This window comes from Schistocerca nitens, chromosome 1 (assembly GCF_023898315.1).
Source record: "Schistocerca nitens isolate TAMUIC-IGC-003100 chromosome 1, iqSchNite1.1, whole genome shotgun sequence".
Taxonomy (NCBI): Eukaryota; Metazoa; Arthropoda; class Insecta; order Orthoptera; family Acrididae; genus Schistocerca; species Schistocerca nitens.
In genome coordinates, this window is record NC_064614.1 from 674943690 (window position 1) to 674971154 (window position 27465).

At 42.4% G+C, this 27465-nt stretch overlaps 1 protein-coding gene across 1 annotated transcript in view; it reads left to right on the plus strand.

Moving 5' to 3' along the window:
* Positions 1-6153: 6153 nt before the first annotated feature.
* Positions 6154-27465, plus strand: part of LOC126194807 (uncharacterized) — a 184294-nt gene continuing 162982 nt past the window's right edge. Inside the window, exon 1 of the mRNA XM_049933163.1 lies at positions 6154-6306. Coding sequence (XP_049789120.1) covers positions 6154-6306 — 153 coding nt within the window. The remainder of the gene's footprint in view (positions 6307-27465) is intronic.

Consider the following 27465-nt stretch of genomic DNA (forward strand, 5'->3'; position numbering starts at 1 on the left):
CACGGTTCCGGACTGTAGTGCCTAGAACCGCTCGGCCACAGCGGCCGGCCCTCGGCAAAAAACATGGGGGTCGTTTGTATTTGTTGACCTCTCCATTCACAAAACACTACCCGGTTATGAAAATGGCGCCATGAAGTTATTGATGCAGTGACACGTGGTATGGATGATACTTATGACGATGCAGGATTGTGACAATACTACCTATGGACATAATGGAGTCGTGGTATAATTGCCGGGTGCTTACCGTAGGTTGTGGTGCACTACCGCTCGTACAGCTATTTCATTAGCTTCGTTTCCTTTTGCCAACTGTACGGTGCTATCTGACTTAAAGGCCATATAAAAGAAGGAACACGAGCGAGCTTCCTTCGGAAAACGCTCGGCATACAAGGCAACAGTAGCCTCAATATTACTCCTAAATTCTCCGTAAATCAGGATCATTTCTGTTTTGTCTGCTGTAGTTGTAACATTCATCGTTGACCGGCGTGCCTCTTCTCCAAATGGAAGGCGTGCAGGCAATAAATACTCCGTAAGAAATATAATGCTACTTGTCTACAGTTGCACGATACGTGAGCCCCAGTCGCTGTTTACTGGCTGTTATGATACGTCGTAGTACGCTAGACGGCCACGGTGGCGTGTCGAGTAATGCTGTGTTCGAAATGCTGGAAGAATGCAACGTTGGAATAGGATTTCCAGTTATAAGTCATGAAATACTTGCCTGTTCTACCCGCGCAGCATGGAGGTGGAGTTCGGCGTGCCACTGGATATTCCAGGGCCATTGAGTAATACGTGGTAAATTAAGATGTGTACCCATTTCTTTTCCTCCGATTACTGCGTTAACTGTGGCGAGACGAAGAAAATGCTTCAGACATAACGTATGTAGATTATTCCGTAGAATCGTAATCTGCAATAGAAAACGGGGTTCACACGCGCGGGGTGGAGTGGCGGGTCGATTTTGGTATCATGGGTTGTCCCCCTCCGAGACAAAGAAATTGGAATTATAACTTTTCGAGATATTCAGTGTCTTCAGTTAAAATAAATGAAAATGTACACGGCGTCTGTTCTGTCGGACATATCCTACGGCATTGTTCGCCTAAACAGGCAAATTATACTATGGAACTGAAGGATGTTTACAGCACCAATATTTGGACTGAAAGGTTTCGAGAAGTGGTGCAGAGACATTAGTGAATACCATATTATACGAGCGATAGCCCTAAAATTTTGATTGTTGCACGCTGCTAGAGGAGCCAAAATACAAAAGAATGCAATATTTTAAGGGAAACGTTGAAAGCCCATCTGATTCGATATGTTCAGAACGTAATGCGTTGTGGTTTCATTAATTGCACACACGGTACCAGATAATGATTAAATTTCTAAGTAATAAATACATTTTGTGGATATACTAACAAAACGGAACTGAACGTCATTTACTTTTGTTCGAGATGTATACCATGTCGATTTATGGAAGCTACTGAATATAGGTTTCATATCTCCGTATAATACATCATTGTACTGTGTCGTTGCAATACAGAGGCCTTGTAGTTTTCCCAGTTATTAATGTACTAAAGCTACAGATGTGCTACTGTCTAATTGTGAGAGAAACATCTTATAAACGACAGAAATCAATTTATTTCGAATACTATGTTAGCTCTTTTAAAATGAAGAACCTGATATAATCTTAGAAGATACTTAGTAACATTGAAAGAAGCTATTGGGTTTAGTGTGTATCTGGTCATTTAACATCTCTTAATGAGTCTCTCGTCTTGAGATGATGAGGTCCCATACTCCGAGGAGCATAGGGGACGATGCGGGGACCCGCTCCACCGACTAGGCAAGGTCCTAGCGGAGGTGGTTTGCCATTGCCTTCCTCCGACCGTAATGGGGATGAATAATGATGATGACACAACAACATAACGAGGCAGAGAAAATCCCTGACGTCGCCGGCAATCGAACACGGAACCCCGTACGCGTGAAGCGAGAAGCTACCGCAAGACCACGAGCTCACGTCTTAAGGAAACAATTTGCACTGATGAAGAAAAGGTCCTACACCAAAGCGGTTATTATGGAAAATGAAAAACGAATTCGGAAGGAGTGTGCGGCAGGACGGGTTGAGCTCACTATCCTGTAAACAGATAGTCCACCTACCTGGAAAGGTTTCAGGTTGTCTGTCGCTTCGCTCTGCGATGGTATATACTGGGTTAACCGACAAAAACAGCGTTGACGAAAATTCAACTAAATATCTACCACGCAAAGCCCGCATAACTCCAGTCCATGGGCAATAGCTAGAAGTTAAATTATCGAGCGTCCTCCGATCGTAATGGGGATGAATAATGATGATGACACAACAACATAACGAGGCAGAGAAAATCCCTGACGTCGCCGGCAATCGAACACGGAACCCCGTACGCGTGAAGCGAGAAGCTACCGCAAGATCACGAGCTCACGTCTTAAGGAAACAATTTGCACTGATGAAGAAAAGGTCCTACACCAAAGCGGTTATTCTGAAAATGAAAAACGAATTCGGAAGGAGTGTGCGGCAGGACGGATTGAGCTCACTATCCTGTAAACAGATAGTCCACCTACCTGGAAAGGTTTCAGGTTGTCTGTCGCTTCGCTCTGCGATGGTATATACTGGGTTAACCGACAAAAACAGCGTTGACGAAAATTCAACTAAATATCTACCACGCAAAGCCCGCATAACTCCAGTCCATGGGCAATAGCTAGAAGTTAAATTATCGAGCGTCCTCCGATCGTAATGGGGATGAATAATGATGATGACACAACAACATAACGAGGCAGAGAAAATCCCTGACGTCGCCGGCAATCGAACACGGAACCCCGTACGCGTGAAGCGAGAAGCTACCGCAAGATCACGAGCTCACGTCTTAAGGAAACAATTTGCACTGATGAAGAAAAGGTCCTACACCAAAGCGGTTATTCTGAAAATGAAAAACGAATTCGGAAGGAGTGTGCGGCAGGACGGGTTGAGCTCACTATCCTGTAAACAGATAGTCCACCTACCTGGAAAGGTTTCAGGTTGTCTGTCGCTTCGCTCTGCGATGGTATATACTGGGTTAACCGACAAAAACAGCGTTGACGAAAATTCAACTAAATATCTACCACGCAAAGCCCGCATAACTCCAGTCCATGGGCAATAGCTAGAAGTTAAATTATCGAGCGTCCTCCGATCGTAATGGGGATGAATAATGATGATGACACAACAACATAACGAGGCAGAGAAAATCCCTGACGTCGCCGGCAATCGAACACGGAACCCCGTACGCGTGAAGCGAGAAGCTACCGCAAGATCACGAGCTCACGTCTTAAGGAAACAATTTGCACTGATGAAGAAAAGGTCCTACACCAAAGCGGTTATTATGGAAAATGAAAAACGAATTCGGAAGGAGTGTGCGGCAGGACGGGTTGAGCTCACTATCCTGTAAACAGATAGTCCACCTACCTGGAAAGGTTTCAGGTTGTCTGTCGCTTCGCTCTGCGATGGTATATACTGGGTTAACCGACAAAAACAGCGTTGACGAAAATTCAACTAAATATCTACCACGCAAAGCCCGCATAACTCCAGTCCATGGGCAATAGCTAGAAGTTAAATTATCGAGCGTCCTCCGATCGTAATGGGGATGAATAATGATGATGACACAACAACATAACGAGGCAGAGAAAATCCCTGACGTCGCCGGCAATCGAACACGGAACCCCGTACGCGTGAAGCGAGAAGCTACCGCAAGATCACGAGCTCACGTCTTAAGGAAACAATTTGCACTGATGAAGAAAAGGTCCTACACCAAAGCGGTTATTCTGAAAATGAAAAACGAATTCGGAAGGAGTGTGCGGCAGGACGGATTGAGCTCACTATCCTGTAAACAGATAGTCCACCTACCTGGAAAGGTTTCAGGTTGTCTGTCGCTTCGCTCTGCGATGGTATATACTGGGTTAACCGACAAAAACAGCGTTGACGAAAATTCAACTAAATATCTACCACGCAAAGCCCGCATAACTCCAGTCCATGGGCAATAGCTAGAAGTTAATCGAGCGTTAAGGATTCTTGCATGACTTGTTTGAAAAAGTGTCTAAGATTTTTCTTTAAGTTGGTTTATTGTCTTTAAAACACGGAAAATGGCTATCAAGTCCGTATTTAATATCCCGACATCAATTATGCAATATTACTGACTGCCTCTGTTACAAGTTCACACCCGAAAGCAGCCGGAAGATATTTAATCAGACCCGATATTTTGAACGTTCTAAACAGTCACTGACCCACGACTACTTGCGAGTTAACTCATGTAGTCGTTTAGTAGACTTCTTGTAAAGAAGTGCTCGCCATAATATCTCGTAATCAGCACGAAACACCCCACGTGGACTTTATGCACAGCATGAGATGATCACACGGGAAAGTCACATAAAATATACCACTCACAAAGTTCAAGCTTTTACGAAATACTCAATATTGCAGTCGCTTTTCGTCAACGTTACGAGAACCGATCAAACAAGCGAATTTCTTCATTTTGGTACAAATTTGATCAGTGTGGTTTCACACAAATGTTTACCAGAAGACGGTTACCGAATGACTATATCGACTCTTAGATCTGAGGCACAAGACCTACTCAAACGTGCGGAAAATGCTGAAATCCTATAGGTTAGTATGTTAAGCAGCCAATCAGATCATTTCGAGCACTTCAATACTCTCGGTATTACTAATATCAGTCAATCAGGTTACCGCAAGTAATTTAGACTTGAAATCTCTTACTTCTGGAACTAAATAAAATTTAGTGAAAACAAAATACGATTCCTTTCCACAAAGTAAATTACTAATAAATGTAATGCTCAACGCCCCTTGTGGCTGCCTTTTACAAAATCAAGCTCACTCGGACATGAGTAACAAGTTCCCCTATTGCACAACTTTCTCGGGTATGCATTTACGTAATTTTAATAAAATATCACATTCTCATTTTACATATGTCCCCCATTCACTCTCTGTCTCTCCAAAACACTCACACAACCAAAACATGATGAAATAATAGTTTTGCAAAGTACTATTAATTAAGGCAGAAATCTATGGTAATGAAACTAAAAAATTCCAGAAAATTAGATTATATGAACCTATCATCATGGTTGTAGTTTCACTTGATACTGTAGATGAGTATATTACAGTTCCTAATTCAGTTTCCCAATGCTACCACGGTTATTAAGTGTTTTAGGTAAAAATTTATACCTCCGAAAGTATCGAAGTTATTCATTTAAAATTTTAATAGTATGGTAGTGTTATTCATAGAATTTGGTATTCTATGTATGAAAATGATCGATTAATAACTAACAGTACTTCTTCAGATTCACAGAAACTATGTGTAACGTAATGCTGCGTTAGGCAAGTACACGTCTCGCTCAGTCCAGTATCCAGCGTCAGCTGTGCCAGCACGCGAACCAAAATCTGCTCTCCTCCCAGTTCCATAGCAAGCTACGTCTTCAATGCAAGACGACAACTGGTAATAATTTACAACGTTACAAGTAACGAACTGCATTGGGAGGTATAGCGGAAATTCTGGAGACTCGTTTATCTTTGTGACAGAATTAGCGTAATTATAAGTCATAATTAGTCTCCAACGGCCTCCATCACTTTTTTTTATTTTGTAAGCATTGCACCATATTGTTCGGCATTTTCGCTCTGTACCTAACGACCGACTGAGCAATTCACATGCCAACCATACGTGATTGCTGTTGAAAGTGCGCATAGCACTTCGGAAAAAGGGTGTCGCTTTCAGAAGCATACGGCCTCTCTTGATATATTAGTACAATACGTTGTATAAAATATTCTAACTGGTTGTCAGGATGGTGTGTGAGGTCAAGTAGCCCTCTACAGGTTGCAGTGGCGTCAGCAGTGTGGCATATTCTTGTAGGCAGATGGAAGTCTGATAGTAAGTCATACCAAACAGATTCGCTTATTCCGAACGAAGGATACAGTCGTAATATTTTCAGGTGGTGGTCAGCACTCTGACCCCAGTCGGAGAAATTTTCTTAGTTCAGCAAGTGGTCCATGTAACATCCAGCATGTGTCAACAATCAGTTGCGTCCAGGCACGAACTATGAACCCTCAGATATGCAGCCTGAAGTCTGACACCTGCAGGATGCAATATCTATACGATGAGGATCACACCTCTCAAGATGTTCGCCCGATGGACGAATCCGTGGTGGGAGCAGCAGCCTGTCACCCCTCGGAAATACAACCACCTCCTCATGCTCCTGGCGCTGTACTTTGAACAGCAGCTGAGCCAGCACCAGTCTTCCACCGTCGATGTGACAACGCCTTAGAACTCGACAGATACTCCGTTAGACGCACACCATCCATGCACCTTTGCGTGGACTGACGATGTAGACGACGAAACATCCATCGTTGAGACAGCAGCGAATGCTGCTGCTCCTACCCACGACTGCTAATCGACAGGGTCACTGGACGGGGATGTGCAGCCTGATGGTACAGCGTTCCTGTTCGCTGCAGCTCTTGGTGCTTCCATGAGCGTCCCAGTAGTCCCAATTCCGCGAGATGCTGGCTCCATCAATGTCAACACCATTTGAATATTTTGTTGTGTGTGCATTGCACCTTTCGCCACATGAAGCCACGGGTGGTTTCTTACAAGCAAAAATAAGGAAATTAGTAGTGATTAGTTTATTTTCCGGTAACTGCTGCATCGGCTGATTTGTATTTGCTTTCGAGAAATTCGGTACCCCAGACACAAAAGCAGCATGCTGAGCATGAAGTACGTAACTTTTATTTCGTGTCAGATCCAAATTTGCATTCTTGAGGAAACAGTGTGTAACGGCATTTTCAGGTGTCGTGGCTGCAAGTAGATTAATTTTTAGCAAAGAGTGTTGGTAATTTCAAACAGTTATTTTCTCCTAGTAGAGCAGTAATTTATTTTTGTGGATATTCCTAGTGAAACACTGCACTTCGTGTCACGCAACGTTCATAAGGTACTTCGGTACTGAGTTTTATTTATATGGTTTAGGCTGAGAACACAGTTATCTTCTCTTTGGATTTAATTAGAATCATTTAGTTAATTTCAAATTTTGAATGAAGTTTAATGTTTGTTCCACGATACAGCTAACATACGCAACACAGGGCCAGCCAACAGTCATTCATGCTCAGCAATTCAACTCGTTATCTAACGTACACATTATGTGAGGAGAAAGTCTTGGAAGACAAAATATTCCACATTCATACAATTTTTTGTAGAAAGCTTACATAGCTTGGTTATATATGAGTATGAGAAAACAGGGACAAACTCGTTGTTTATTTTTGGAGACGAATAAGGCATGGATTAGTTTTATGATTCAGGTGTGTCTACTAATGGAAGAACTTAAGGTTGGTAGCTTGAGCAACAACTGGCAAGTGTAAACAGAATGGTGAGGCCAGAACCTGATTCTGGAATTTTCAGGAGATATTTTTTCGCTTAATGCATTTTTGATTTGATTTGTTATCCTAAGCATCATTCGTAGCATTTGTATATTTTTCGCTTAATACATTTTTGGTTTGATTCGTTATCCTAAGCATCGTTTGTGACATCAGAATCGTTGGTTATGGAGTACTCATGTTCACTTATCTGCTGTATCAGGATTGCTTAATTATGATGCAGTATGTAATGTGTGAAGGAGGAGCGAAAATGTTCCGGAACAGCATACAGAAACCCAGGAAACGAACACACTGCGCTCCGGGAGGCGAATGAAAATATATGTGGTTACTACACGATTGCGACTTTTCTGTAGCAAATATAACGGTGTATTCTTAGCGTGAGGGGGATGTGAAGTTTAGAGTCTTCCAGAATCACCTGGGCACTGTGCGATGACGCGACACATCGCTTATGAAACGTTTAGGCTTAACATCAAGGCTGATTAGCAAGGAAACAATGCATGTTAATAGGAGAAAAGAGGAGAAAGGTAAGCGTAGGTCAGTACAGGTGACGAGGGAACGATTCTCTAATCAAACAGAAGTAGCTGAATGTACCACTGCAGTAACCAATAATGGAGAGTCAGAATTGATAGTTACCAACCACAAATAATATTAAAAACAATATTAATCGTATCCTCCCACCATTTACCCTTCTCAAGTTTACTATACCTGTTAGACAACTTATTTATTTTATTCAAATGTAGTACATTTGTGTATTCTCTACTGCTATGACTACATTTGTCGTCATACTTAAGGTAATTCTATCTTTCAAATACTGCACAGGCAAGTGCCTTTTTTATTTTTTCGTTATCCAAATGACTTCTGTTTATTCTTCATCTATAATGTCTTCAGTTCTGGTCTTCCTTTCCATGTGACAAATGCACCTGGAATTAATTTTAAAGTGAGTCCCCAAAATTTTATACTTTTTCTCTCTTCTCAATTTATACTATTAAATCGTCTTGGTAGTATAGCATATGATCACGTCAGATATTTATAATTTTGTCCTCAACGTGTTTCAGATTATCTGAAGGAACACCACCAGGGAAATGTGTAATAAAAGATTGCAAATATGTAATCTACGATTGTTTTGGCAGTCAGCTGTCATAAAACTTCTTCCTGTAACTCAATGTTTCCACCTGAGTTGCTGTTCATATTTAACGCTTTATACATTCCAAGATAAACTGCAAGTTATGATTGAGCCATGCTTCTTGATTCAAGTAGGTTTCATTAAATATACCAAGTGGGCTCAATCTATGGTACATCGCCAATGTAGTTTAATATATGTGCTATAACGCATTCAGAAGAATCGCACACGGAAGAAAATAATTACTGTACTCAACGGGCTGTGTCCGCGAAACTGTGCATTGCGTCTGTTGATATCATTTGAAATCCACTTGGCCACATCTGCCTCTAGTTGTCAGCAGTCAGCCACTCCTGTTGCCAGTTGTAATGGAGTGTCAGGATGGCAGATGAATTCAGGTACTCCGCTAGAGGTTGCGTTGACGTTGAGTGTCGAATAGCAGATTGGAGCCAGGAGGATTTCCGAGGTGAGTCATAGAAACAACAATCACATAGATTAGCTTATTCCAAGCAAATGATACAGCAGCAGTAATCAGCGCCCCGAGATACAGGCTGGTCCCAGCCTGACAATGTTGCTTACCTCAGACAGTGGCTTCACGTAACAGTGAAAGGTTGCCTGGTGACGCGGTGAAACTAGTCCGCTGATTTGAATGAAACCTGTATCTCAGTGTTGTAAGGATACAAACCACCCCCAGGAATAGTCATTCTCCCTACAACACGTAAGCATGGCAGAATGCTTAGCTATCTGTTTGGCTCTGTCTTTAATGATAATACAAGGATTAACCCCCGTTGCGTAATTAACAATAATATTCAATAACTTCTCCCAAAAATGTGTGTAAATGGAAGATGTCCTAATGTGGTTCTATAACGTACTGAAACAATAGCGAGACTTATTATCACAGTGAGGTTTATTGATTTTGGGTACAAATGAATGTAGTCTTCATATGTTATGACAATAAATGACTATTCGAGTTCATGGCACTTGCAACTAGTTTCCGTGAATTATCAGTTGGCAAATTGGATGTGGGCGCCTATCAGATGACTACAGTTCCCTTTACTATGGGTGAGCGGTTATCCTAACAACAAACTGATCGAGTAATAGAATTCAATATGAAACCTCACATGCAAATTAGAAGCTGTGTGCATTGTGTGGAAAGACGTGGTGCTAATGGCGTCAGATCAACTTATTGAGTCCATTTTTTGGCGGAGCTGCCAAATACTTTACCAGACGCCATGCTCGAATCGTGTGGAGGCAGCTACCAGCAGTAGGCTGAACCGCAGGCTGCAATAAGAACTGCTGATCACCCCGAAGAGCTGCAGCCACTGGCGATGTTCCTATAAGACGCCAGATAGAATCAGAGCGATAACGACTAGCGGTCTGGATCAGCACTTACAAAAACTATGTCCGGGCTGCCGGCACAGTGAACACTCTTAATTCGCCTTATCTCCAGTTTCTACACCACGTCTTCTATCTCCAGCTGACTGGAACAGAGTCTCCGAGAAAAATGTTTCTCTGCACAAAGTCAGAAAAATTATAACGGGACGACCCCACCAAGCAGCACTGCTGCCAACAGTTGTCGGTCGTGGGTCTTAGCTGCAATCACAAGCATACAATTCGCCGCAGACCACCTCTCCAAAAACACCGCAGGGAACATAGCTGAACCAAGGACCCCAGCATATATTGCGGCGTCAGTGGTTTGCAGAGGTATGCCTGCATTAGTGGACTGTGCCAGCGCTATGCAAGCAGCAGCTCGGCAGCCAGCCAGGCCCAGGTGCGAACCATGGATCTTCGGGTAGACATCCTGAAGTCGGTAGAGGTCGGCCAGCAGATGGTCCATCAGCTGGAAGGCACAAATTCTTGTCCCATAGGCATCAATTCTAGGCGAGGTCAGCAGTTCGACAGTCAGTAAAGGCGGGGTCTGGTACCAGCAACTAGTCGACTGGCAACCTCTCGTAGCAGGCTACAGGAGGCGACAGACACTGCATAGCTGAATCGGGCTTTATTTATGGTGTTTCAACCAAGCCAACACTCGTTGTTACATAGGACAAGGAAGTGGACTGGAGCTGGGTCTAGATGTGTGGTGATCCAGTCCGTCGTTGCTACAGTCTTCTTCCGTAGTTCCAAAGTGTCGCTGGTGTTGATGGAGTTTGAAGAGACTCGATTTACACCTTCTTGCAAAAGTACACGCGTCTACTTTTCCTGCCCATGACTTGATGCGTCAGCCCCTCAAGACACTTCTTCTGATCTGGCCAAGGGTTTTCAGCTGCCGCGTGAAGAAAGCCATACTGCAACAATATTAAAATTAAGGTAGTGCTTCTCTCCCACCCAAAATTTATTTATCGTTGCATACATTCTTCGTCCGGTTATCTCCCAAGTTCTTCATGTTCAAACCATTACTAAAAGTAAGAGTACTGAGCCATTTCATTAATACAGTTTAACTGCCATACACAAAATACTTTTCTGTCAACTGATTCTGGACGTGGAAGAGTACACAATTATGATAAAACTGGACACTTCCCAATGATTTCCTGTGGTGAAGCGTGAATGGTTGATGTACTGTGACTCACTACACCAATACGAAGAATACTAGATTTTATTTTCCTAGAAATCATTTATTTACTGATCATTTATTTACTCTCTCCCGTATTTGTTGTCGAAGACGCATTCTCAGTATGTGTGCCGAGTTCATCCAGGTCTCAATTTTCTATTTAAACAGCACCACATATTTGACCGTGTCTCTCGTCTTCATTGTCCTATGTGGCCATCTATTACTGATATAAATACATAAACAAGGATTGGCCCATTAACTAAATCAATATAAATATTTATTAGGCACAATGGATAACACTGATGTTAAGGATTTACTTCTTGACAGGCACGTGAAGAGAGAGGAGGCTGACACAAATATATCATAAAACCACGGATTATGCTTATCGTTCTTCATTCTTCCTTTTTTTAGTATAGTAATCTATGCAACGCATAAAGCAAAGCAAAGCGTTTTAGATGTAATTTGAGCTGGGAATGTTTGTAATATGCACTTTGAGAGTGATTTAGAACAGTAAGAAATTTCACAAATTAACAACGGATTCATTATTTAACAAAGGCGAATCATACATGTTGCCATACAGTATTCACATGGTTAGAAAATACAGCAGCTTCATGCAGATAATTCTGTTTGTGACCATTGATAAACGATTGAAAGCATACAAAGAATCATGTAAATTAACATATCCTGCTTTTCTCTCGGCCGCTACAATAAGATCGAGGAAGGAAACACACAAATTCACTCGCATGTGACTTCATACAGATAAACTACAGTAACTGCTCTTCCGCCTCACATTATTTCAGAATGCAGATAGCGACAAGGACATGGAAATAGAAACGATCGTATGACGTAAGTGGCCGAGAGTTCCCAGTCGGGAAGTTCGGCCGCCAGGTGCAAGTCTTATTGAGTGCGATGCCACATTGAGCGACTTGCGCGTCGACAATGGGGATGAAATGATGATGAGGACAGCACAACAACCAGTCCCTGAGGGGAGAAAATCTCCGACCCCAGCCAGGAATCGAACCCGGGCTCCCGTGCGTGGCATTACAGCGTGCTGATCTTTCAGCTAATGGGGCGGACGACAGGGACATAATATGAGCTAGCAGGGGTATTTCCACGATCAAGATCTACACTGGACCAAAAATAATAAAACTAGAGGCCAAAACGGTCTTTCCATATGCAAAGGTAGTCATGTAATTCGGTATAAGGCAACTATTAACCGAAACTGTCCGAAATGTTGGAAGTCAGACCATAAGTGTCGATGGGAGACAAGATACGCGCTAAGTCAATTAATTCACAGACATGAAAATTCCTAAAAATCAAATATACACTGACGGGAAAAATATCACAACACCAAGAACGCGTTACGCAACATAAACGTAAGTTTCTAGGCGAGTTTCCACGTCTGAAAAATCGTTGCCACTATGAGGATGCAAATCGTGTTCGCTTTAAATACGCACTTTAACGTTCGTGAGCGTTAGATACCTTTGATAGTGGAAGTGGTGAGTTGATGTTAGGCAAGAATGCCTTTAAGAGAACAAAAACGCCACTATCAGCAGACCGGTGAGTTTGAACGAAGTCTATAATATAGCTACGAGAAGCACTGTACAAAGATTAGCCATTAATGTAGCCACTGTGAATAAATGCTGGCAAAGGTGGTCAGGAGAATGTACTGTCAAAGAAGACTGGTCTCCGGATGGCCACTTAGCACTGTTGAGAGAGAAGACCATCGCTTTCGGCGTGTGACTCGGTGCATCGTACTGCATCTGCAGCAGCAGTTTCAGCAGCAGGTGGCACCACAGTGACAAAACGAACTGTTACAAATCGGTAAAATTTTGAAACGTTCCGACACTGACACTTGTACAATACCTGTGCTAGCACTCACTAAAGAACAACATAAGTGAATACACAAGTTACCTGAACTCTGTCCACTAAATATACAACTAATCATCACAGGTTGTGTTCAAAATGCCCAACGGCACACGAATACACGCTTCCAGTCTGGTATGGACGACTGCTGCACAAGTGCTAGCATTTGAGCACAGAAGTCCAACCAGAATGCAGTAATATATGGTTGCATACTATCGGGTTAGTTGGCATGTCTTTTTAGACAGCGTGTTTCAGCTTTTCCCGCAGAGAAAAGTCTACACGTGTCAAATACGGGAACGGACCGGCCAAGATAGAGGTCCTCTACGTCCAACGCGACGGTTTGGCAACAATTCGTGAAGGCATGCGGTAGCACTTCGAGCACTATGAGCTGGACAGCTGTCATGTTGGTGCCGCAGATTCCTCCTAGTCTGCAGAGGAACAAGGAGGAACATCTTTTATCATCCGTGGAACATGGCTCTTTTAGGAGACTGCGGTACTTGTGCGTTTCCAGTGTTCCTTCTATGAGAAGCGTACTTATCAGCTGATAGTTCACTATCCTACACCACACGCTTACACTCCACCTGTTGACGTTCCACCTGACGAGGGCATCGGGAATTGTTGACAGACCAATAGTGCATGTTCGGACGGTTTCCATGGCCGTAATTGGTAAACGTGGCTTCTTCACTAAACAAGATACATGATACATCTCAAGTGTCCTGTTTTAATGCCCACTTAGAGAAGATTACACGATTCTCATAATCGTTTCCATGAAGCTCTTCATGGAGAAAGATGTGATACGGATGGTACGTAAGTTGATGGAAAGTGCGTAGGACACCTGCCTGACTCGTGCGACTTTCTCTAGCAATCACGCGGGAGTTAACATGCGGATCAATTGCAACAGCAGGAAGAACATTAATATCCACTTCCTCTGTCGTCACTTGTTTCCTTCTGTTACGTTGTCTAAGTGTTGCACTACAACTTTCATCTAACTATTTGAAGAGTTTGATAAATAATTTCCAAGATGGTTCACGTCTATTTAGATATCTTGGGGCATACACCGTACAAGACCGAAGTACATTCTTCCTGTCCTCTCCACACATCATGAGCGTGTCGGCTTTTTCTGCATGGGTAAATAATACTGTCCACTCACGACCTACTGCTTCGACTATCACACATTAACTGAGTTGCAAGACGCAGTGCACTCAAGAGACACGCAAATACGTTGTAAGTAAATATAACAACATCGTATCTAGGAACTACTCCGGTTTAATGGCACGAACAAGTGCCTGTGTGGAAACTTTTCAACAAACTGTATCTCGTAAATGACGACAGACGTTGGTTCATTTAAAAGAGTTTCTGTTTGCAGAAATTACACTTTCTAAGTATTAATACAATCTGTTTATTGGTTAACAATACTAGCCTCTGTCTGGAAAAACATTCTGTGAAAATCGCACATCAACAGCACTTTCCATTTTCATAACATTTGCGGCGCAAGTTTTATGTGTTTCCCAAGTATAATGTATAGTTATTCGTTAGACTGTGAACTATCTTTTAAGTTATACAATTCTGCAACCCATATGTGTGCACATGTGATAAAATTAAGGCTAAAGTGGCATCAACAGAAACACAAAGACAACTACCAAAAAATATCTTAAAGTCATCACTGAAAAATCGTGAGCATGGACTTTAGAAAAAAGGTTAAATAAACATCTATCTTAAACACTACAGTTACTACAGTATCCTGCAGAAAATCAGACACTATCGTGAGGCTATCACCAAACCAAATGCAGAAGCCAGTAAGACACACTTGGGCCGTGTCCTACGTGAGCGACAGAAGCGAGCGACAGCGCGCGACAGCTTCAGGCGACAAAACACAACCGCAGGTGTAGTTACGGAAGTGTCCTACGCGAGCGACATCTCTAGCACTGCCTGTCTCCTGATGCAACTCGCGACGTTTGAATTAAAACGTGTTTGAATCTTTTCGCTGCAGGCAGAGAGTGACAGTCATGTGTTTTCTCGTCAAAGCAGTAGATCGGACGCGACGGCAGCTATGAATTACTTAACATACGATTTTAAGAAAAATATTCGGGGAAAAAGTTTGATTCTTCCGAAACCTATAGCTTGATATCTTTAAACGATAAAGGTCTGAATTTAGTTTCGTTATTCGTGATAGTTACTGTGTTGCACGAAATTGGGTACATGGCTGCACGAAATTTTTAAGAATTTGCAGAGGTAAAATCACATTGTGTAAACTTTCCGTATAGTTTATTTAAAGCCATACATTATTGCGTATGAAATGTAACCAATATAACTAAACTGTATTTAAAGTTGTACCGCAATGATATCTCTTTTTATTCTTGAGATATTGGTAGTTATATCCGCGGACGGGTCGCTCGCGGCGCGTCCGACCTTTTCCGCGCTTCGGGAATTAACTGATCGTAAAAATCGTCGTATCTCATAAAAGGTTCAAGATATCGAAACGACGGAACTTGGAAATGAGAGCACGCAGAAAGGACTATTTTATCATATGATTAACACTCGATACGGTTTTGTAAACGCGTAAGCAGAGCGAAAACAAGACTCCCTGTAAATTACACCATGATATTTTGTCCAAATTTTCATAGCCAAACAAAGGGAGAGAAACAGGTTAACGGGCTGTCAAAGTGACCAGCATGAGGTCTAGTTTGGCATGAAAATATTTAAATACTTGAAATTAATCAGGGTAATTAACGAAAACTTAATTAATAAGCTGAGGAAAAACTGAAATATTTCACGAAAATCTGCTGTAAATGAAGTGTCAAAAATTTCATCTGCACATTTTGCACATAAAAAGATACATTTGTGCGGTATCTAAATGTCAAATAGGCTTCCCTCGAATCAAGTACGTTAGGAACGCAAACAAGGAGTCAGTAAGATCATGCTTTCTGAATAAAACTTGAAATTAAAAAAATGAAAGAAATCAGTCAAATACTTTATGAAATTATTTGTGTAAATGAAATTAGATCAGAGAAACATTCTACCTGCCTTTGAATGATGCTCTAAATCATGAACAGAAAATCAGGTGCACCAAACGTTTCCGTAATATTTTTGATTTCATACTTTTGGACAAATCATTACACAAAACGTTTGACTTTCTTTTCAAAACATTTTTAAGCTTTACTTTTACAGACTATTTATACTAATTGAAACGCTTGGCCTTAACACTGACTGCTGATTAATTACGTTTGCAACATCAAATAGCTATAAAATTTCCCTTTTCGTTGTAATTTATTAGGAATTAAACGTGTGTGATATACTGGGATAGGTGTGAAGATCAAGTTCTATGGCAAGACTTTAAAAATATACTTAGCGATGCAATGTAAACAGTATGCATAAAACTTAGTATACAGAATTGTAACTGAGTCATTAAAAATATGTCCCAGAATCGAACCCAGAACCTTTTCCTAAAATGTAATCACAAACGGTATACGCTACCCCTTCACCACAGTTTGCTTTTGTCTGTATACTTATATTTGTATTTAGCGTAGTTCGTCATGTAGTAGTCATTGCTCCGCATGTATTGGCTGTTAAAAGTTGCTGATCACGTAAAAAAAATTCGTATTTATTTTCTTGATGAGATAGTCGAATGCTCCTCTGCTCATTCATGTGTATTCGAAGAATTTATCTGGTGATATTCGTAGTTGATGATATCTATGGAATTCTCCATGGAGATTCCTCCCTTTGTAAATTTTATGCACAGCATTCCTTTTCGCTTTATTTTCTTAAGTAAACCTAATTCCGTAGCCTCCAGCTACAATATTCTACAGGTTAGGGACGGCGTTTTATAGAAACAGCTGGTTGGCTCTAAGCAGCTATCTTGTAGCGCGACATGGTCGCTAGCATGCAGGACACCCAAGCTTTTCGCCCAATGCTCCTGCTTGTCGCTGGAGCGTCGCGTATCCAGAAGTCGTTCACTGTCGCTTGCTTCTGTCGCTCACGTAGGACACGGCCTTACAGTCTGAGGGGTCAGGGCCGGGTGTCCGTTAGGTGGGCTACCTAGGGCCATCCACCAGATGCCAGTGGAGTGGGAAACTTCCCTTAGCATGGGATACAGAGTACCAACGACGTTCTGCGGTCTGCTCTGAGCTGTCCTCACCGAATCTTCACGTCTCCACTCGAAAAACTCTTTGCTTCCCACGAACTGCTACAATCCAGTTAGGTTGGAACTACAAAACTCCTCTGTGGTGCCAACTTGGTCACATGTTAGAATGCGAAGTTCTCTAACTTTTTTCAAACAGATTCAACAGATCAGATTAGCAAGGCTTGTTCATATTCTTCTCCTTCATAAACAAAGAAACAAAAAGCGAAAAAAATTCAAAAACTAAATGAGAGAGTATGTTCCCCAAAATATAGCCTCATTAAGTTAGTGGTCCTGTATGTCCATAAAAATAATACACAGAAGAACGGCAAAGAATACTGAAGATCCGTTAGAGATTCGGCTGACCATAAATTTGGCTTTAGGATAGTTAAGGCACCATAGAAGTAGTTCTGACATTACACTTGTTAATGGAAGCAAGACTTTTACAAAATGGTTCAAATGGCTCTGAGCACTATGGGACTTAACATCTAAGGTCATCAGTCCCCTAGAACTTAGAACTACTTAAACCTAACTAACCTAAGGACATCACACACATCCATGCCTCAGGCAGGATTCGAACCTGCGACCGTAGCGGTCGCGTGGTTCCAGACTGAAGCGCCTAGAACCGTTTGGGCACACCGGCCGGCGGAGAGACTTTTACAAAAATCAATACTTATTCGTATGTTTTATCAACATAGAAAAAGCGGTCAAAAATGTAAAATGGTGTAAGAACTTCGAAATTCTCAGGAAAATAAGTTGAAGCTCTAGGAAAAGAAGGGAAATACTCAGCATGAACCAGGAGGGAACAGTAAGATTCAAAAACCAAGAACGAAGAGCTGGTATTAAAAAGGGATGTAGCCTCTGGCAGCTATTCAATTTATACATTTATAGAGGGCCGAGCGGAGACAGATATGTGTGAAATCAGGATGGTTGTTGGGAAACTGTGAAACGTCTTCGACGCTAGTAGAACATAACTGAAGTTCAGTTATTTATTCACAAAGTTTACAAGTCGTTGTTCTTCCGCAGCAGCCTAGGCTGTAGCTCCTTCAACTGCGCGTTGGATTCTAGCTGACGTCTGTCAGCTCAGCGGTTGCGCGCCCAGCAGGTGTCAGCAAATCTAGCACAGAGGCGGACTGCGCGGCCGTTTCGGGCTGGCTGCTGGAGTGTACTCAGTCCCACTTCGAATTCTACGATTACCCATGATTACCCTCTGCGATGTATATGGTGTCGACGGTCGTGTGGTCGGTTGATCTCCTCCCTACCCTTATTCTATGTCAGTACCAAAGGCATCTGAACGTTGAAGAGGGACGTCGACCCCAAGAGATCCTGTTGCTGGCCCCTGCAATGAAGATCAGTACTAGCAGCACCCTGCAAAGTGGAGGTGTCGGAAGACAGTCAGTTTCTCCTTCAGTAGACGGTAGGCAGCGAGCAGCATCAAAGTCATTAGGTGAAGGCCGTAGGCACCGTGGTATAAAAGTCGACCAAAAGCAAAACTCTCATGCACATACAGAAATTGTCTGTCGGAAGAAAATAGCAACAGTAGACATAAGAAGTTTTCCGCAGCCACTAAGTGGAATAGAATGTACCACAACACAATACTACAGACTGTTGTGGCTACGGGTCGAGCGTTTAGACTCACAGAGGCCGCAAGTTGAGGACAGTGCAGGGCTCTACGACCGGCACAGAGAAGAGTACTTCTGCACCCGACAGGCGCGTATAGAACAACACCAACTGGGTCACTGCTGATGATATTCGGTTTGTTACTTCTAGACCTAACCGTAACAAAGAGAGGTGCACAGTATTGGGTAAGAAAGCTACAAGGTAACGAAAATACTGGACACAACCACATCGATATGGAAATAAAGACATGCATCCATACAGAGAACCAAGATATCGAAAACAGGGAGAAACATGGAGGAGAACCTGCCAGTTCCTTCCTAACGCAGAAGAAGGATCAAGAATGTCGCACTTCCTTCCAACCAAGATAGCCTGTCGGGACAGCTACTTATTAAGAGTACAACGGACCATATATGTGAATGTGGAGCAATTGGCGATTTGGATCACATAGTTCTGAGAATGTGCCGTTAGACACGATGCTACACACCCGTACAGGAACGCATTTGGTAATACAACACTTTGTAATATTATGAGGAATGAGTAACTGTGGCAAAAAGTGAACTGGCTGACAGCCAGAATTTTAGCTCATGAACTTCAAGTCTACATGGCTGAGAGACATCACGATAACGAGATGCACTATGGCAGAACGTCCATCTAGAACAATATTCTGGAAGTAGTTAGGAGGTGATCCTCGAGGACGATCGGAAGGATTTACTGAGCTCCTGACAGCCATCTTTTAATCTCCGACGCCAAAGAGGAGAGTGCCCCTAGGCGTCTTAGTGACAGGTGTCTCCATTTCCATCTCAACAAGTGTTCCTCTAGAGTAGTCCCTTTGCTTTCGCCACAGTTTCCTCCCTTTTTTTTTTCATCAATCTGCTGAATGGTTTAATGTGGCCCATCACGAATTCCTCTCCTGTGTCAGCCTTAGAGCAACACTTGCAAACGAAGTCCTCTGTTACTTGTTGGTTGTTTTCCAATCTCTGTCTTCCTTTAAACATTCTGCCCTCTACAACTCCCTCTAGTACCATGGACGTTATTACCTGATGTTTTAATAGATTTTCTATCATCCTGTCCCTTCTTCTTATCAGTGTTTCCATATACTCCTTTCCTCGCCAATTCTGCGCAGAAACTTACCTTATCAGCCCACCTAGTTTTCAACAGACTTCTGAAGCACCACATCTCAGATGCTTTGATTCTCTTCTCTTCCGGTTTCCCCACTGAGCATGATCCATTACCATATAATGCTGTGCTCCAACTGTAGTTTCTCAGAAATTTCTTCCTGAAATTAAGGCCTATGTTTGAAACTCGTAGACTTCTCTTGGCCATGAACGCCATTTGTGCCAGTGCTAGTCTGCCTTTTATTTCCTTCTTGCTCCGTCCATTGTGGGTTAGTTTGCTGCCTAGGTAGCAGAATACCTTGAATCTCTCTACTTCACGATGCCCAGTTCTGACGTTAAGTTACTTGCTGTTCACATTTCTGCTACTTCCCACTATTTTCGCCTTCGGTTTACTGTCAGCCCGTATTCTACGCTGGTCAGACTGTCCATTCCGTACCTTAGATCCTGTAATTCAACTTCACTTTCACTGAGGATAGCGATGTATTCAGCTATTCTTATCATTGGCATCCTTTCACCTTGAATTTCAATCCCACTCTTGAACATTTCTTTTATTTCCGTCTCTGTTTCTTCGATGTATAGATAATTTTAGCATTTAGTCCTTGGTCTTCCAGAGCTGTTGTTTCGACTTGTACGTATTGCACATTAAAGCGTATCCCTATTTTTCTCAGAATTTCGAACATCTTACACCTTTTCACATTATCAAACACGTTTTGGAGGCCTAGGAATCTTACGAACATGTCTTGATTTTTCTTCAGTCTTGCTGCCTTTATCAACCTCAACGTCACAACTGTCTCTGTGGTGCCTTTACCTTTCGTAAAGCCAAAATGATCGTCATCTACCACACTCTGTTTTCTTTTCCATTCTTCTGTGTATTATTCTGATCAGCAACTGGATGCAAAAGTTGTTAAGAAGACTGTGCGATCGTGCGATAGTTCTAAAATTTATCCGTTCTTGCTGACTTCGGAATTGTGTGGGTGACGATTTTCTGAAAGTCTGATGGTAGTTCTCCAGACTCATACATTCTACGCACCAACGTGAATAGCCGTTTTGTTGCCACTTCCTCCAATGATTTTAGAAATTCCGATGGAATGTTATCCGTCCCTTCTGCAAAATTCGATCTTAAGTCGTCCAAAGCTGTTTTCAATTCTGATTCTAGCACAGGATTTCCTATCCTGTGGACGCCCGCTTCTTCTTCTATCACACCATAGAGAAATCTTACCCCTTAATGCCTTAAATGAAGCCTTCCATCTTGGGCGTGGCCAAATACCCGATTGTCAATCTTAATTTCCTATTCAGGACGCTGCAAAAAGGGGCCACACGCAAACATAACTGAAGCTGGAATTCCTTATACAACCTCTCAAAAGGCGAGTGGAACTAAAGAGATGGCCACTAACGTCAAATAACTTTGTACTTCTTAACTCTAACGTCACTTTCCTTTCTTAAAGTCCATTTAATGAAAAAATTTCTGTCATATTCAAGGATGTGGAAAATTTTTTTTATCATTCGTAGTAGCGTAATAACCTGTCTCCTTGATAGTACTATCCTGAATGATGGAACCCTTATTTGAGTAGGTTGTGTAGTAGTGCTTGTACAGCTCGTTGGAGAATGTAGGTGGTGATCGTCGAAGACGCTGCAAATTCTCGGCCAAAGCTGGAACCTCACTTAAATTCATTATTCTACAGCCACAGATCGACCGGTATCCGTCGATGTGTTTAATGAAAAACGAGTGGTATGTCCGAAAGTAGATTTCATTAATTGCTTCTGAAAAGAGCAGGAGTCTTCTTCCAGAGAAGCTTGGCCGTGGGTGCAGGTTTGTGCTACCAATCCAGGCTGCATTAATCCGGACAATCTACAGAGCGCCGTTGTACTGCGTGTTAAAAAGCCAAGGTTTCGATGAATATAATCACGAATACGTACTTTTCATATATGTCGTCCACACAATTCCTAAGACTGCAAGAGCTGACAAGTGTGAGAATTATAGCACAATCAGCTTAATATCTCATGCATCCAATTTGCTGACAATAATAATCCACGGAAGATTGGAAAACAAAATTGAGGATATGTTAGATGACGATCTTTGTGGCTTTAGGACAGGTAAAGGCACCAGAGAGGCAATTCTGACGTTGCGGTTGATAAAGTAAGCAAGAATAAAGAACAATCAAGACACGTTCATAGCAGTTGTCGGCCTGGAAAAACTGTTAAACAATGTAAAATGGTGCAAGTTCTTCGAAATTCTGAGAAAAATAGGGGTAAGCGATAAGGAGAAATGAGTATATACAATGTGTACGAGAGCAATGAGGAAATAACAAGAGTGGACGACCAAGAACGAAGTGCTCGCATTGGAAGTGGTGTAAGACAGGGATGTAGTCTTTCGCTACTGTTCAATCTGTACATCGAAGAAGCAATGACGAAAATAAAAGAAATGTTCAGGAGTGGAATTAAAATTCAACGTGAAAGGATATCAATGATACGATTCGCTGATGACATTGCTATTCTGGGTGAAAGTGAAGAACTACATGATCTACTGGTTGGAATGAGCAGTTTAATTAGTACAGAATATGAATTGAGAGTAAGTCGAAGAAAAACTAAAGTAATGTGAAGTAGCAGAAATAAGAACAGCGAGAAGCTTAAAATCAGGATAGATGGTCACGACATAAATGAAGTTAAGGAATTCTATTACCTAGCAAGTAAAACAACTATGACGGTCGGAGCAAGGAGGACATCAAGAGCAGACTACCACTGGCAAAAATGGCGTTCCTGGCCAAGAGAAGTCTATTAGTGTCAAACATAAACCATAATTTGAGGAAGAAATTTCTGAGAAATTCTTTTGGAGCACAGAATTGTGTGGTAGTGAAACACTAACTGTGAGAAAACCGGAATCGAAGAAAGTCGACGCATATGAGATATGGTGCTACAGACGAATGTTGAAAATTAAGGTGGACTGATAAGGTAGGGACTGAGGATGTTGTGCGCAGAATCTGAGAAGAGAGGAATATGTGGAAAACACTGACAAGGAGAACGGACCGGATGATAGGACATTGTTAAGACATCATGGAATGAATACCACGGTGCTAGAGGGAGCTGTACAGAGCAAAAACTGTAAAGAAAGACAGAGATTGGAATACATCCAGCAAATACCTGAGGACGTAGGCTGCAAGTGCTATTCTGAGGTGAAGAGGTTGACACAGGAGAGGAATTAGTGGCAGTCCGCAGCAAACCAGTCAGAGGTGTAAGGAGTGTGTACGTGTTGTTGTATACGTGTAAGTTTCAGGGATAGTATACCATTGCTGGTGATGGTGCACCTTCACTGACCCCTTTAGTGTAAGCTGATTATCTCTCCAGCTTTGCCAAATGATACACGTGGCCAGGGAACTGCACTATCGCTAGAGAAGGTTTTGCTTCACTTCCAAGTGGTAAGAAATGTGAACCATAGTTGCAATAACAAAACAGTCATTATTCGAAAGTTGCATTTTATGAGGTGTTATTTGAAAACATATATAACATTCACTTATTGCAGCAGCTGCCCAACACTTTTCCCTTTTCTAAAAGCATCTCAGAGTCTGATGTTCGTGCTGGCAGTGCATCTGAAGAATTGCTGACAGCTGTCCGTCGACTGAGAGGTCGCAACTGTCCTCAGCACATCAGTTTTCTACGCTGGAACTTCCTGCTCTGAGATTATTCTAAGAGTGCAAGTAGCGAACTGGGTCCTTAAACAACATGTTGATGCAATCTTAGTCGCAGTCGCATGTCGAATCGTCTATTCCCGGAATGATTAAAAACAATCAGATTATTACCTTGCATAATGTTCGTTCATCTCACCATCTCTCTTCACGATTCGGTAGATTCGATCAGCCGTTGTCTCGAGAACGACACTCAAGATCGAAAAAGCGACCTTGCATCTCCTCTTCCTCGATCAAAGTCAGGAACATGAATTCTCACTGTACATCCGTTTTCCACTGGTGCCAAACGACAGTCCGAGCACTGTGCTTCTTCTTCTGAGCACTTGTACGTCCTGATTCTTTGTTTTTAATAGCACGAGCTGACTCGTCTAAATCAGTGAGGCAGTATTCATTATTATACGTAATACATTGTTTCTCTTTTTTCTCAACCTCTGTTCTTGTTGGTATGTTATCCTCCTGGACTGCAAATTTGCTATGACCGTTATCCTGCAACGTATTATGTCTTTTCTCACTGCTAACACTAAGCTCATTAATTATATTTTCAAGGTCGTCCTCTTAAATGTTCGCCAGTGCTTCAGCTGGTAAATTATGAAGGCAAACCATGTTTAGAATGGCATCCAAACATCACTTCGTTCGGAAACCACTTAATTCCAAAATGTACAAGGTTGTACTTCATTAACGGCAAAAACCTTAGTACATAGCTCCATTATGCGATGTTGCGCTCCTGCATCAATGTAGTTAGAAAATGTTCTGTGTCTTGATTACCTCGTTCTACGCTGCCTTTCCTTTGGCTGTGTCTATTTTTACCGTGAACAGTCTTATAGTTGGGCCATTGTTCAGTTGAGCTGGTCATTATTTTGGTAAAGAGTTGTATACCGTTGTCTGATGGGTATACTGTGGGAGAGACAAACACCGTAAAATTGTCACTAATGTTATCGGATACCTCCTCAGCTGTTTTGGACTTCAGTGACCTCAGAACAACGAAGTCAGTGAGATATGATAAACTGTTGCGGGTTTATAGTCTCCATTAGGCTCTATTACAATTCGATATCAACTTGACATCAGGAAGTTAAGTATTTCAACAGAATTGGCCTGACAACTGCTTCCTTCTTCTGACGTTTCTGCTTTTGTAAGCAAGGCTCACATAAGCTAAGGTAAATGAGGACATCTCTGTATGATACGTTATGGTGCTTTCACTTTAAGCATTTTATCATTCGGTCGCATCCACCGTGGTCAGCAGTACCATGAACATCATGCAGAGTATCATACAGTTCTTCATCATAAACAAGGTACTTAATCTTGTGTTCTTAAATAACAGATTGTATTAATTTCGTTATTCCATTCACCTCTACCACTTCACACCTCTTCAAAAATTTCTAGTCGTTGCCGTCTCTCTTTCGTCCAGATTTCAGTGATTTAACCTTGCTGATAAGTGACTCGTACTTTTCTCCGACCTTGTAGAAACAATTATAATTCAGGTATCCCCATTCCACTGAAACATGTTCGAGGAATTTCACTGATTCAACCATAGCTGCACTGTTCTCAATAGAATCGGCTTATATTCTTCAGACAACTCATTTCCTTCATAATCTAGAAAAAAATCCAGTAACGATTCTCGCACATTAACAACTCAGTCAGTTTCCAACATTGACTTTAATTTACAAGACTCTGTCACCAGCAAATCGATTAAATACTCCCTCTCACATAAGAGTCAACGCAGCATTCCAGCGTGTTATAAATGTTGGTAATTCAGTGTTGGTAATTCACGGAACAATGCTGTGTGTCTATGAGCGTCCAGCTTACTCACAGACGTTTCTATTTGACTGTTAATAACAACGAAATAAATGATTTAATATGTACTTCTTTCTCTCTACGCCAGACAAGATTCCTCTAAAGCCACAAATATTGATGACTGATCTCGCTCTCCTTACCAGAGTTCAAAATGGTTCAAATGGCTCTGAGCACTATGGGACTCAACTGCTTTGGTCATCAATCCCCTAGAACTTAGAACTACTTAAACCTAACTAACCTAAGGACATCACACACATCCATGCCCGAGGCAGGATTCGAACCTGCGACCGTAGCAGTCGCACGGTTCCGGACTGCGCGCCTAGGACCGCGAGACCACCGCGGCCGGCTTACCAGAGTTGACTGACCGTTTGTAATGATATACTGCATCATTTGTCACTAGTTAAGAATGGGTATCCTGTCTCCTTGAGAATCATTCACCTGATAACCTGTCCTATCCCTCCATCTTAACAATGCAGCTCTTGGCCGGTACTCATTCGCGCAGTTCTAACGCAGAGGATCTTATGCAGATATTGATAAAAGCCACGCAGAGCTAGCGTTCTTTCCCTTGGTAAGCTGCAAACGTCATACTTCCAATCTGACTGTGTGACCGCGTCTCATCGCCACTTCTCAGTCGCACTGAGAGCTCTCGCCAGGCGCTAAGAATTTTGCTCTCTGGACATGCGATAGATGCGCGCTTGCCTTTCACAGGTGCCCTTCCTCAGAGTGCGGCCAGGCATTTGTCTTATACTGAGGGCGAATATATTATATGCTTGAGAAAGCTCTGCATCGTGAAAAAACTGTTGATGACGACAGAGTATATCAAACAAATAACTCATGATGTTTGTGGCAAGGGCTACTGTCAGATGAAGAGGTTAACAAGAGAGAAATACCTGGCAAAAATATGTATTGTTGAGTGGTACTTAAGGTAGGTAAATAAATTAGTGAAATCAAGGTGAAGTGTAGTAGAAATTAGAAAATAAAGAAAAACTTAGTTTAGTTTACAAGAATTACATACTGGCAAACAGCGGACAGAGCAGAAGTGGCAATGGCCGGCGTTTGTAAGTCAGCACGTTGAGGAGAAGACATCGCACTCCCCACATAAGCGGAAGCTGTCGGTTCAACCGTCAGGGCATCGCCCGACCGGCTCACATGTTTCTCAGTTGTCACATGTGATCAAAGGCCCTCGCCTACATTCCAAGAGCCAATGACTGACTTTAAGAAGATTCATCAAGAAGCTTTTCAACGTGACAGAAGAGGCAATGACCGTGAAGTCATTCACCTCCAGTGAACTGAAGTGAATAAATACGCGAGGCAGTGAGACCGACAAGAGGAGTAGTTTTCAGTTCAGTTTCGGAGCTGAAGACCGTCATGCAGGAAGAGACTACATCGTACACAGAAGCACCAAGTCCGCCGCTGTAATGGAATAGCAAGCAGCAGCCTCGCCACCAGAAGACAGAAGTTAGAAGGTATTTGAAGACTGACTTTTACATACCCGGGTGATGCATGAAGACGGGAAGGAGACGGCCTCACATGAGCAGTCACCCGTGAGCTGATGATGAAGATCTGACAGCCTAAGACCGGCAAGCTGGAGTCCGTTGTTCGTGTCCGGGACACTGGCCTTCCCCCGCCGCGCCGCTTTGCTGGCCGACGCACAACACTGTCACACGCGGCCTCAGAGAGAAGAGAAACACTGGGACGAAACATCCAAGGTATCACCATCCGATTCACGACTTCGTTCTCAAAAATTAAACAGGCCACCTTGCGATGCGCGTCTCCAGTCAAATGGGAGAGACGGCGACACGAGATACACACCGCCAGGCGTAATCAGACGCCGTCGCTGCCGCAGAAGAAGGCTTCACAATCGACACAGCTGCCGCTCTCACAGCCAGAACAATCCAGTAAGAAAACCGTTGTACAACACTTTCAATAAAATTATCTTATGTAATAATGCTGTTTCATTCTACCTCATACCTGAGCCAAGGAAGAACCCACCCCGCCCACATGTTGTTAAGAGAGAAAAAGTAAATTATTTAGTTTTTTTTCACCCTGACATAATGCTTTAGAATCAAATGCCCTTTGCAGTAATGCTCATCCTGACAATTAACTAGCATCAAAAGAGAAAATCCAGTTACAGTATAAAACCAGGCAGAAGGGAGATGCCAAAATGACGTCCGTTCTATTAAACAGCCCA